The sequence below is a fragment of the Theropithecus gelada genome, chromosome 12 (genome assembly GCF_003255815.1).
Source record: "Theropithecus gelada isolate Dixy chromosome 12, Tgel_1.0, whole genome shotgun sequence".
NCBI lineage: Eukaryota > Metazoa > Chordata > Mammalia > Primates > Cercopithecidae > Theropithecus > Theropithecus gelada.
The window spans coordinates 75,732,056-75,746,546 of record NC_037680.1 but is presented as its reverse complement, the minus strand read 5'-3'; the positions used below and the strand labels follow the sequence as shown (position 1 = coordinate 75,746,546).

Sequence of the window (14,491 nt, the reverse complement as noted above, 5' to 3'; positions counted from 1 at the left end):
AAAACAGGGTTGACAGGATTCTGCATGTCCTATAGGAATGCACTGCAATTATTTCCAATCACAATTAACCTGATTAGAATAATGGACAGGAAGTGTCCCTCTGTAGCTAATGCAGTTTGGCATCAGCTGACTGAAATCCTTTGATAATTTCTGCACAGATGGCTGGGCTGAATGCAGCACTTTTTAAATTATTATTTTCATGGTCTCTTGGTAGGCCAAAACCTCGACACCGACAACAGACCTCCCTATTAAGGTGGACGGCGCCAACGTCAACATCACAGCTGCCATTTATGACGAGATCCAACAGGAGATGAAAAGGGCCAAGGTGTCTCAAGCCCTGTTTGCCAAAGTGGCTGCAAATAAAAGTCAGGTGAGTGGTTTTTAAAAGAGCAAAATCGAGGGCTGGAATTAGACCCTTCTCCTTCCCCCACCAATAAAAATACATCTGTTCCTATAATAATAATAACAATAATAACCCCCAAGAAACCTGTCACGTTCTGCCTTTTACTCTAGTTTGCTTTTATTCCCATTGGAGTTCAAAATAGAGATGAAGCCAAAACCCGATCTTTTTTTTTTTTTTAAGATTAAAAAAATTGGCCTCGAATGATTTCTCTCCTTATTCTAAACACTGCAATGTACTCTTTTGTTTCTCTCCCTTTATATATATATATATATATATATGAACAAAACTTAGAATGTATATAACAGTACCTTTCTGAGACCAAGTTTTAGCCAAGTCTCATCACCTCTCCTGTTCCCACAAGGGGAATGGCTGACTCTTATAATAACCACTTTTCCCCAGGCCCAGAGACACCTTTTGATGTCAGGTGTTTCTTTTATGTACAGAATACAGTTGTTTTTTTCAGGAGAAAACACACGTGGGGAGTGCAGAGTAAGTGCTAAAATCTTTTAACAGAGAAACATAGAAGCTTATCCAGTAAAATTTTTCAGAGTGCTGGGATTGTGGAGAATGTAATGCTCTGGGGAAACGAGCAGACAGATGCTTAGGTTTTTTATTTCTGAAAGCAGCAACAGTTGATGGGATCTACTATCTGCTTCAATTCTTCATTTAAAGGGACAACTTCTGCCCAAACCTAGAATCCTAGGTTAGTTTGAGTTGCATGCTTACTTATTTATACCTAGGGCGAACACCTAATGCAGAGTGGAGGAAACAAAAGTTAGTTAAAGCGTAATTTTGAGAGTCCTTGGATTCTGAGCTTGATTTCCACTGTGTCCTTGTATGACAAATGTTTTCATCCCTGCATATGTAAATAATAAAATGGTTGATGATCTCCCTAACAAATCTTCTGTTGTGTGCTATAAAGAAAGGAAGTGACTGAGTATTGTATTTCTATTAAGCAAGAAGGTTTTCAATAAAAATTAAGTTTTTAAAACTGAAAAAAATCAAACTATAGTTAAATGTTATGTTTAGATTAACTATAGGGTACAGGGTTAGCCTTTTTTACCTGAAGTTTTAACCTGATGTAGGTTATTTTCAGATGTTGATAAAAGGAGGAGAGTAGAATATCAGGGAACTTGGAAAGGGATTAAAATGTTGTTTCCCTTTCAATTTCAGTGTAGTAATTTTTCCAGATTACTCTGACTTTCTCTCATCAATGAAATCAGTGAAATACAGCTTGCTAAGACATGATGTCCAACCATACTATGAAATACATGAAAAGAAAATACCATAGAGCCGTCTTAAACTGTTAAATGCATAAAATCCCATGTACCACATGGCAAAATATAATGAGAGTTGGAGCTGTTAAACGAATAAAGCTGTTAAATGCATAATGCCACTTGGCAAAACTACTGTGCATTTAATGGTTTTCCACTGTGTAATAAAGGACATATGTGGTAAATGTGCAGTGAGTATAAAAGCTGCACAATTGATTTTGCAAACCTGCCCCTTAGTTGTGACTTGATGTAAATATCAAAGTTTCACACAGTCCTTCTTTTATAAGCAGCTTTCAAGAAAAACTGAAGACCGCAGTCTGAGAACTTGATTCCGAATGCCTGTAATCTTCCTGTTGATTTAGCACTATGGTTTTTGGAAATAGTGATGCCTCCAGCCTCCCAAAAGAATTCAGGTAGCTGATTGAAAGCTGCTTTTGCCAATTGGCAGAAGCTTAGCTCTCCAAATTTTTGATGTCTCCTGAAGAAACCAGTAGCCCTGATTTCATAGAATTTAGAGGAGAACATAGTTCTGGGAATTAATATGCTGAAGATAAGATTGAGCTTAAGTGAGGATAAGAGGCTTTGAGGTTGTTCTTTTTTCACTGGGACAATGATCTCATTTTCATCTATGAGTAGGGAACCTTATTGTAAATAGCTGACTAGACAGGCAATTCAGACATTATGTTTATTATGTTTTTTTAAAAAAAATGATACTGCCAAACAAAATGAATTTAATTGGTAGTTTCAAAGGCAATTTAACAAAAGATATTCACTCCCATTTTATTAGTATCAGTATTCACTTGATAAAAAGTATATTTAGTAAAATCAATTACATGATTTGGTACATGGCACATATATTTGGTGGCTATCCATAAGGTGTATCTATGTGTGTGTATGTGTATATATAGACATATATACATGCATACATATATACATATATACATGTTGGTATATATACATATGTATGTACATGTATGTATATATACATGTTTGCATACATATAGGTATGTGTATGCATGCGTGCGTGCACATGTATGTGTATACATGTGTGCGTGCACACGTATGTATATGTATACATATATAAGCTGTATATATGACTAATATATATCCATAAGGTATATCTATGTGTGTATATATAGACATATATGCATAGACATATATGCATAGACATATATGTATATATGCACGTATATATGTACATAGACATACACATATATACGTCTATACATATACATACATGCACATAGATACACCTCATGGACATATATATCTTAGTCATATATATTACACCTTATAGATTTATATATCTCTTAGTCATGACTAATCATAGGACTTAACCTCTCCAAGCTGCAATGGGGAGCGGCCACACCCACTCCATTGTATTGTGAGAACTGAGAGGAACAAAGGTTTTTCTGTTGCATTTTCTTCCCTCCTTTTATTTTTCTCTGGAGGGATCTTAGGTTCTTGCAGTGACTGAAGAGCCACATGCAAGGGCTTTCCCTTCTCCTGAAGGTGAAATTAGGGAAACAATTAATTAGGTACTCTTGTGAACAGGAGTTGCCTTGAATCCCTGAAGGCTCAGTTCAAATATGCATAGCAACCTTCTCCTTCCATTTGAATTTTCTATGACCCCTCCATTAACACTCCTTAGTATTATTTGCTGTAATCAGCTGTTAAGAATAATGTCTAACACTGCCATGTGTGTTAGGGAAGCCTTGAATGGGTAATAGGAAGAGGGAGGGAAGTTTTAGAGAGAGTAGGAATGGTGGGCCAACAGGGTCCTTGAGGACTGTAAGTGTTTAGGAACCAGGCACAATGCAAGGAAAGGGGTTCAGAAAAGGAGTTGAAAGGTTGGCAAACTGGTTCATTGTGAAAGTCCGTTACTGGGAAGTGTGTATATGTTTCCCTAGTGCATGGGTTACATGAGGATGCATTTGTAGGGTCCCAGACCACCTCCTGCATCTCAGCCCCAGTCCCTTGGTGATGGCCAGGCCAGTCCATCCACTTCCATTAGGTATCTTCTATCAGGCCCTTGCCCCTTTCTTCATGGGAAAGGAGTCCAAGAAGAGTAAGACCAGAGGGAAAGACATGTTTATGCACATTTCACATTTGTACCTTTCCTTCATTTTCTAATTAGGACCGTTTATTGGTTTAAAATAATTTTCTGTGTGTGAATTCTGAGGATTACCTTACTTTTCTGTCTGCAGAATACTCAGATCATGGAATAGAATGACAGTGGTAATTCTCTGTGAATTAGGAGTTAGTGGTTCTTAGTAGAAGCCATAATGTAAAGGCATGTGGAGCGTTTTCTGTGTAACTCCAGTCTGACCCTCACATACAAAGGGCCACCAGGGAGCGAACGCCCCACATTAAAGTCTGCATGGCCACAGGAATGCCTCGTTCCTCAAAAGCTTCTGCTAATCTTCATGGCTGTCTTCTGCAGATTCTGTGGGGCTGCTTTCCCCCTTTCTTCCCAATTTTACCCAATCAGCTGTGATCTGGGATGTAGAAATCTAGAGGAGAGAAAACATAGTAACCTGTGGGCACATCTTCTGCAGTTCTCTGGGGACGGTTGTGTACTTTGACAGCATCCTCAGCCACATTTCTCTCCCTTGACATCAATTACCCCATTTCCCAGACACTGATTGTTTTTTTTCTTCTCATATCCTGCTATCTTCTCCCTTTTATAGGCTACGGTAGGTTAACTCTCAGAATGCTAAGGATCATCTGATGTTGTTTTTTGTTTTTTTTCTTTGAGAGGAGAGTGAATCTTTATTATTTATTATTATTATTTGCATACCCAAAGACCCAACACTATGTATGTGATTGTTTTTTCCTACTAGCTTTGGGTAAAAATCGAGTAGGGAGAGAAATAGAAAGGGGCTTATTTTTAATCTCTATTTCCCCTTCCCTCCATTAAAAAGATAAACCAATGAACAAAAACTTCAGAAGGGCTGTGGACTTGCCTTTTGTATCAGGAAGGTGGAGAGAAACTAACACACCCTGTTCTGTTCCATACAGACAAGGGGAAAAAGACGGCCTGGTTGTAAACCCCAGATGCTGATAATGAAAGGGGCAGCCCCCAGAGCCTGCTGGGATAAAAGAAAAAGGGTGATTTTGGAACCAACACGGACCCAGGGGGGTCTCTGGTGAGGTGATATTAGTAAGATGTCCTCATCTTTACAAAGGTTTAAAGACGTCTGCCAATCCTCCATGCTACCTATGCTTTTGCAGGCCCACTGGCTGCCAGAGCTGCCACTAAAGTCAGGAATGAGAGAGTTCTTCCTACTACACACTTTAGAATGGGAGGCATAATTGTGATCCCATTGTAGCTAGAAGAGATGGATTTCTGGCTTTTAATACACAATTCTAAAATCATTTTCCCCATAGAAACTATGACCTACATGGTGATTGGGTTTCAGTATGTTCTGTGCTTCATGTACATTAGGATTAAGTGGATTTTGTGTACTGACCTTTATGCCTTATCACTATGTTTCTACAAAAAAAAAAAAAGTTTCAAGTTCTCAACTGCTTAACAAATTGTATTCCTAAGTGAGAGTGTACTTATGTTTTAGATGTAGTTTACAAGCTCAGATTTTATGAACATTTTTTTTTTCTTAAACTCTCTCCTTATAGGTGGTCTAATTTGCTTGACAGGCTAAATAATTTAAAACATGTAGGTCTCCATGGAAGATTCTTTATATAAAAGAAAAAGGAAAGAAAGACTAATTAATTTTTGTTTTTGCATCTCTTCTTAAAATGTCTCAGGCATATATTTATACATTTTTTAAAGAAATAATTTATATTTTGTGATTACATAAGTAATTTAACAACCTCATTTTTAAAAATTCAGAAAGTGACGAAGAGTATAAAAATAAAAACATGGATCAGCCATGATTTCATGACCCAGATATAGTTACTATTAACATTTTAGAATCTTTTCTTTCAATGTGTATATGTTTGCATGGGAGTGTATGTGCATGTTTATATCCTAATTGATATCATAACTGTGTAACAAATAATTATAAGACAAGTTAAAACTATAATTTTTAAGACAACTTTTTTATGTAGGAGAGTAAATTTACAAAATATAAAATATTATCTTGTCTCATTACTTAGTTTCCTAGCCTTTAAAAAATGTTGCACAAAGATCAAAGGTTTGCCATTTTGCACAAAAAGTACTCTAATGTTGATCTTACATTGTGAAGTTTCCATGTTGAGGACGCCTTTACTGGGGCTGGGATAACCCAGGGCACTGGAAGTAGACATGTTGCTGCCCTGGCCTCTCTGTTATAAAGAGTAACAGAAACTGTAGGCCATAGGATACCCTGTGTAAAGTGAGTTGGTGGTCTGTCTCCTGATGATTTTGATTTTGCCATTTATATTCTGCACGTAAGGTAGGCTAAAATGACGTGTGCAGCCTTGACTGAGTAGCTGCTAGGTAGGTTTCTTCAGAACGCAGTCATTCTGAGACCTAGCATGGACCAGTTTCCACTCTTGTCAATTGGATCGAGTATACTAAAATTTAGGGGTGGTGTTCCAAATTCAAATTCAAAAAGTTTAATATATGTACACTAAAATTACCATTTGAAAAATGTTATATGCCTAGTGAAGGAATTTCTCAGATTCCCAAATGCCAAACTAAGTGGATGTGAACGTAGTGATGCATGAGCATCAAGTTGAGCCCTTCAGTCTCCCCTCTTTTTTCTCTTGGTAGAATCTTGAGAAATCAGATTCTAGTGAAGCAGTCTCCTCAGACATTCCTATAAGATCTCTGTTTTAATATCAACCTCATGATCAAGAATTGGGTTCTTTTTACCACCCTCACAATTAATTATGTTAATGTTTCATGCCTTAAAATTAGTCTTTATAGGAGTCCTTAGGCAATCAATAATGATGATGATAATGAAGATTAATCAGACTACATATGCAGTTCTTAAAATGTCAAATACTTTTAACTCATCACTAAAGTTTTAAACTCATTTTAAGTTCATTTTATCCTTTGCAGAAACCTTTGAGTTCATTATTTTGCCTGTTCATGACTTGGTAACTTTGAAAACTTGCGTGTGTCTTTGAAGCACATTAGGTTGCCATATTAAAACCTCCTCTCTGATTTCTTCCCAGCCCGTTGGGGAAGGGGACATTGAGTTAAACTGTGGTTCTTACAGTCAGAGAATGTTGGTATCTATGAATGATTGCTACCACTTTGCTGTTGAGACTATTTAATCTTCTTTTCACAGGGCCAAGACTAGGGTAAGGCAAGCTAGCTGCCCAGGGTGCAAGATGTAAGAAGGCAGGCACACACTTGTCAAACCATACTGTTTACATTTCATGCACTAGTTGCTTACTCACCTCTTTCTAGTCCCACCCTGATCTTTCAAAAGAGTCTTAACTCTTGGTTGTCTGCCTGTCTGGTTTCCCCAACCACTACCCCGCCTGCCCCCCCAACTCCCGCCACCCACCCATTATGATATGTTCTTTAGGAAGTTTGCAATATACATTGATATGTCACAGGTGTGCTGACGTTTGGACCTGAAGGGAGGCACTGGAAGCATTTTTATTGTTTTCTGTTCGATATTTTAGCCTAATACATTTTGCTGTTAATATCTTTCTACTGTTGAAGTGAAGAAGTCCAAAATTCTAGATTCATTCTTCTTTTTTGACAAACACAAATGGCTTTTTCAGGTGCATGTACCCATGTATGCTTGCATGTATGTTTGTACATATTTATACATGTAAAGGCATACCAAATCTCCATACTATTAAATAGCTATGTATATTCCATGTATGCTAAGGAGGGCAACAACATTTTGTGTAATCCCATCTTGACTTGAGCACAGTCTATCAGAGGTTTAAAGGGCTCTTCTGAAGTAAAATTTTCCTTACTCTCAATTACAGACTCAATCTTTACAGACACATCCATAGAAATGTCAGTGACATGCATAAGATAACCCAGAGATAGCTACAAATTGGTCCCCATAAAAATACAGTTTAGAATTTAGTATACAATTTTGAAAAGTAAAGAAGCAGATCATTTTTACTTATCATATTTAAAGTATAAAATAATTAACCTTGAACTTTAACCAAACAGCCAGCACAATTTTTTCAGGTTTAGATAACCTCCTTGTCAGGGATTCATTGAAGCCTTTGACAAGCCTTCCTTGTAGTTAGGCTTTTATCCATTTCAGTTTTCTTGATTAGGTTATCTTGAGTCATTAGGGGGTTTATTTATTTTAATAGACACTTATTGGATTCATGAAAAGAGAATTTGGTGATGAAGAAACAAGAGCTGAATATTATGTGGCTCATTTCACACTTCAGAAGAGTCTCAACCATCTGAAGAGAAATCCTTTCACAGTTACAAAAGTTTGTTTGGGGACTTTATGTGCTTCCATGTAGAAAGCGAACTGTCTGTGGTTAATAATATGAATTTCCTTTTGAGACACTCAGAAAACATTTCCCTTTGGTTACATATGCTGACATTTTCTGTATTGAAGATGTGGGTGAGTAAATGGCCTTTTGCATTTCTGCTGCAAGAATCTATGAGTCATTCTTCTGAAGAACTGTTCATTTGCTGAGTTATTCATTCATTAGAGTTCCTAAAGGGCCAAGGGAGTGGGGGCTACTTACTAATTAGTAGGTGAATTAACTCATTAGCTTTGTATTAGGCATACAAAGGGGAATAATCACTGTGACAAGGCCCTGCCTTCAAGGAGCATATACAGCTTTATTCAACAAGGGCAAAGTTACTAACTCTCTTGTGGGAGATTAGAGAAGGCTATGGATTTGTGTTTAGTGCTGGGCAAGTTCTAGTTTGTATTTGTTCTGAAATATTGTAAAAACTGGAAAATTGGTCATAAACATAGACCAATGTTTTTAAAGGAAAAAAATCATGGAGGCTGTGAGAAGTTGGGGTCCAAACCAAGTGTCCTGGGGAAGAGAAAGCAAGCCACTTTGTATGCAGAGGCATTTCAGTACCATGGACAGGAACCCCACTCTTTTCAGCTGTGGTGTGTCCCTCCCCTCCTTATCACTTACACATAAGATTTACAGCTAAGATTCAAACTCATATCTGATAGGCTCCAAGCTTGAACACTGGGCCATATTATTGTGTTGTGAAAGGCCTCCCTGGTCATTTGAACATTCTCAGCCTTTGGTATGTGGTTTGGAGGATATGTCACTCATTGATTGTCGACTTGAAATATTTTAATCTTTTAAAATATTTTCTAAGTGAAATAGATATTTCCATACCTCATTCATTTTCAATTGAAGAGAGCTTTAAAAACTCTAGTATTAACAGCAACAACAAATACACACATATATACACACACAGAGAGAAAAGAAAGTGGTTAAAATGATAACAGATTGTTTAAATGATTGATGTAGTGTGGTTCTTTATGATCTATGTCATGTCTTTTTAGAATGAACACTCCTCTAGGGTAGAACTTATGAAGCATGCACTTTATGAGTACCCGGCCATTGTGGGTCCCAGTTAATACCAAGCCACACAAGTTCACTATGAAAAAAGATATCTAGGCTAGGATAAGTCATGCTCTTGACTTTATTGTAGCCTTTCCCCCAAGAACGTCTTAAAAAGGAAGAAGTTGGGGGAAAGAGAGGAAAATAAAGATAAGTTAATTCTTCATCATATCAGTTAAAAAGCCTTCAATGACTCCTTGGGCCCATAAGATTAAGATAAAAATTGGTTTTTTTGCTTGGCATTCTTTATAATCTAAGCCCTACCTTCATTTCTAGACTTTCAGTCCTCTCCCCACCTGGTGGAAATCTATCTTTATCTTCCAAGATTCACCTTGTATGCCATATTCTCAATGATGACACTTTTCCTGAACTGCTTCATGGTCAGAATTAATTACTCACTTTCTTGTTGGCAATCTCAATTAACCTTTCAAGTAAAAAGTAACAATGACAATTAGGTAATATATGTAATGTACTAGCCCATTGCATGGCATGCAGGAGATGTGTGCTCAACAGAAAATTGTTAACAGAATCAATGTCCTGAGAGACTACTATTACTGTTTGCAATTTATATAATGGACTATTTTCCCTATCATATTCATGTATTAGAGATGAGGAAACAAACCTTAGAACATTGACAAGGTTGCTTCTGAGAATTAGTGCTTCTCTCCAACAATAACTCTCTGAATTTGAGTCCGTAAAACATTCCTCTAGGCTAATTTCTATGTACTCTAATAATTTTGGTTCAATCTAATGACTGTTTATTGAGAAGCTACTATGTGCAAGAACCCATACTCTGCTCTTAAAATGCTAAAATGAGTAAGAAACCAACCCTTGCCCTCCACTCCCATCAAGAAGCTAACTGTTCTGATAGGAATGCAGACATACCCATTCCTAAAAATAATAATGATCGAGTTGTGAAAAGGTATAAACAATGCTTCAGGGTTACACAAGAGTGGGCAACAAATGAGACCACATCAGCTGAGCCTTGAAGTATAGCTTCTCACGGGGAAAAGAAGTTTGAGTGTGAGACATTCCATTTAAGAGAGTAACATGGCAGAAGCATGAAGGTGAGAATGTACCTGTGAGCAATTCACAGTGGCTGGAGCACAAGGTCAATAGGGGAATTGGTAGGAGATGAGGTCATGAGAGAAAAATGGGGGCAAATTGTGGTTATTATTGTTGCCTCTTAGTAGTGTTCTTGAATTGTGAACTAGAGATTCTCCCCTTTATGCAACTCATTAATGAAACTATCACCTTAATAAAAGATAAACTATGAATTTATTATTCATCTTCCAGAAAGAATTAGTGACACATTTCTTCAAATAGTAAGCATGTCTAATACATTTACAATGTGATTTGCTTTGTAAATGTAGATTGATATGCAACTTTTCAGGAACACGTGGATTGTAAACAAACTATGTCTTGACTGGTAGGAGTGTCCCTCACCTGCATAGTTGGAAGGGCAGTCAGAGTTGTTTTTTCTACTGAGGGAAATATATTTGTTTAAGAGGCTGATGAGATGGCTAAAATGAGATATGAATAAATATTATTTGCTTATGCACCCTAATGCTTGGGAACTTTTTAACCATTGATTGCAAGGAAGCAGTCTTTGAACTTATTAATGCATTCCTTCTCTGGATTCAGATTTTGGAGGTAAAATAAAGTTTTAATTGTGAACCTCTTGGTATTATTACACTTGGGCTCCATGTATATTTTTCTGTATAAGTTCCAGGAATTTCCTGTATCTAAAAAAGCTTTTTATTTTGAACTAATTTTAGACTCACAAAAATGTTGCCACACTAGTATGGAAGGGATCATTGCACTGTATTGTATGTCCCTCACCTATCTTCCCCTAATGTTGACACCTTATGTCACCATAGTGCAATTACTGATGATAATACAATTATCAAAACCAGGAAATTGACATTGTTTCTATACTGTTAACTAAACAAAAACCTTATTCTAATTTCAGCAGTTTCTCTACTAATGTCTATTTTCTGGGTCAGGATCCTATCCAGCAACCACATTACATTTAGTTGTTATTATTTCTCCTTAATCTTCTGCAGTCTGTGACAGTTCTTAAGTATTTCCTTTTCTTTTATGACCTTGCCATTTATGGTTATTTTGTTGAACAGTTCTCAGTTTGGGATTGTTTGATATTTTCTCATGTTTTGACTGAGATGATGCATTTTGGGCAAGACTACCTCAGATACGATGTTGTAACCTTTGCAGTATATCATTTCAGAGCATTCATGGTGTCAGTATATCATCACTAGTTATTTGACCTTGACCACTTTGTCACGGTTATTTTTTCTTTGTACCTTTAACCCTGATGGTTTATCACTGTCAGCTATTTCTGACAGATAACAAGATCATGGAATGTAAAACCGAAAAGGAACTTAGAGACCATCTTTTGTTAACCCATCCTTTTACAGTTAAGCACCCAGGAGCTTGAAAAGGGTAACTATTTGCCCAAAGGTCACCCAGTTATTTAATGACAGACCAGGAACTTAGCAGTTAGGTCTTAGAGATCCGTGTTTGATACTCTCTACACTTCTTAACTATGCTCAAACATATGTAATTCACTCAGTCCTAGTTTTACCAGACTGTGAAAGTTAAATGAACTGTATGAATATCCAGCCAACCTTTGGTCAAAACTTAAAACCAGGCTAAGAGAGAAATCCCAGGGAAGTATATACTCCACAGTTCATGGTGCCCACTCACAGAGCTGGCCAAGGCTGGAAACCAGATGAACTTCTGTGTCAGCATTTCTGAAATGAAAATTATTCTCATGGAATGCTCCACATAACACAGAGAAAACAACAAAAACCTACTTGAGATTTTTAACAGAAAAAGGAGATTTGTTTATTAATAATTCATGAGTTCCCATTGAACATGCACGACAGAAACAGTGCTATTCAATAGAGAATACTGTCATCTGTCACTGTTTTATTTGACATTTACACTTTTTTTTTTGCCTGATACTGCAGAACTTTCTTGGATGGCATGCAAAAATTATATAAATGAAAAAAATCCCAATGTGGGGACCCTTTATCTCTTCTGTGATGGGTTCACTCACAATTACATACATGTGTGTTCATGCAACTGCGTGGCACTTTCTCACACATTCATTAGCCAGCAAACAAGCTAATAAGAGACCCTATTGAGAAAACAGAGATAAGCATCCCAAATGGGCTGGTGAAAAGATGATATGAATAAAATGATGGTGCATGAGATGGGAAGTGAGGTGGAAGAATAGATTTCCTGAAGATAGGCATACAAATACGTGGAATGAGCAAGCGAGCCAGAGCAAGGGGAAGGCAAATCATGGCTGCCATGAAGAAAACTAACACAAAAATACATTGCCAGTTCAGATACAAAATAAATACCTATAAATGGCATCACAGGAGTGCCGGTATTACGGAATAATGACCTTTAGGAGAAGAGCAAGGTAGAGTTAGGATCACCTTCCAATTTTGTGCTACTGTAAGACTCTTTACAATCTTTCTGCTCTGTAGGTTAGTTATTATTATAAAAATCACAGAACCAGCTGATACATTCATAAGCTAATTATTGAGGCAGCTGGGTACACATGGTGCAATATGTCCAAGGCTGTGAAGTATCACAGATTTCTTGGGGCCTGCTGTGGTGGGGGTGCGCTATTGAAGGCTCCATCCCTTAATCTGATCAGCCAAGCAAACACTTTATGGGGAAACTAGATTAATAACCCTCTAAATACCATGAATGTGCTTCATCTTCAAAACCGGGTTCCCTTAAACATGCTATTAGCTCAGCTCCATGAGGGATTTGAGGAAGTTCTCTGGTGCCTTAAGAACAGGGTCTTGTTGGCTACCTCCCTGTGCCAGAAATTAATTTGGTTTGCTTATGTCTGCACACATGATCACACTTGTGTCTAATCTGCTCCCTAATAGCTTCAAGGTCAAGACCTTGCATGTCAGTGGGCAAATTGAGCACTACACTTCTTAAAGACTGATGGCAGACAGCACACAGTCCATAACAAGGCCTGTAGTGTTGTTCTAAGTGATTGTAATGAGTGCAGATTATAACAGCGCATATAAATCAAATGCAGCAATGAATGTTGTGCGAGACATTCCCAATGTCATAAGTGGAGATACCACTCAGCTGTCACCTGTCTCCTTTCAAGCTGCAGCTTCCCACAATGCAGTTCAGTCCTCAAGCGGAACAGCAGGTGCTGTCTTCCTTAAGGTCTGGGTATCTCAGATCTTCATCTTTTAACAGATGCAGGTTTTTGTTTGTATTTTCCATTGAATGATTGGTCTCCATGTTCTTGCCTCCCCTGGGAGATGTTAAACATACCTGTTTGAAACATTTGAAAGAATTCAGTTGGATACTTACTCAGATCTGTGAAAAGATAGAGAAGTAGGAGCTTATTTTTCCACTTGTTTTCCATTTCAATAATTTTTACTTTAAGCAAAGAAACCCTTGAGGAAACACTTGGAGATTTTTAAAAATATAGTTTATTTTTAAAAATATAATTTATTTTCTGGTAGGGATAAAAAAATTTGTCTTTATTTTTTATATACATAGCACCTTGAAAATCAAACGTTATCTGCCTTTCAATTGAGTTGAAAAAGAAATCTGTGAAAATACTTGGAAAAATATTTCCAAGCAAATGATAAGATATCTTGTTTTCATTCTTCCTAACCTTCTAACTCTCCCAAGCTTCCAGTTTATTGCAAGAAAAGATCAGGTCTGCGCAAATGTGGCCTCTCACTTGTAAAAACAAGGCAGTGTTGTGTTACAGATTAGTTTATAAATCCCCGGTGGCTTCACAGTTCAGTGCCTACAGCTGCTGCAGATGGGCCTGGGTTTTTGTCTCTTTGCGGTGCTGCAGCCGGCAGTTGAAGGAGAAAATGGAATGATCAGGTTATTAACATGGAGGCCGTGAGGAAGAGGCTGCACAATGAGAACAGCTGGTGTTGCTGTCTTGGCTGATGCAGCGGAGATAATCAAATCTTGCCTTTTTTTTGGGTAAAGGCAGAAGACACAGTGGAGAGTTAGACAAACAACAGCTTATGATATTATATGAGGTTTTTATAATGCATGTCAGGAAATTTCATTGGCTTACAAGTGATGATATAGAATTTGTTGAGGTTTGGGAATATTTTTCACAAAGTCATTCATGTTTATGTACCTTTTAAGATAAATTTTTCCTCTTTTGCAAGAGACATGATGTGGGACAGTTCTTGTTTTGAAAATTAGCGATGTAGCTTAGAAATGATGGGTTAGAAAGCTACTGGGTAAAATATTTTGACATGAGTCAGTGAGCGATGTTGACAGCATCCTCTGTATT

At 37.3% G+C, this 14,491-nt stretch overlaps 1 protein-coding gene across 4 annotated transcripts in view; it reads left to right on the top strand.

The window, feature by feature from the left end:
- SATB2 (SATB homeobox 2) overlaps positions 1-14,491 on the top strand; it is a 201,016-nt gene that overhangs the window by 146,994 nt on the left and 39,531 nt on the right. For all 4 annotated transcript variants that reach the window (XM_025405329.1, XM_025405331.1, XM_025405332.1 and 1 more), the window contains one exon: positions 215-370. In XM_025405329.1, the coding sequence (XP_025261114.1) occupies positions 215-370 (156 nt within the window). The remainder of the gene's footprint in view (positions 1-214; positions 371-14,491) is intronic.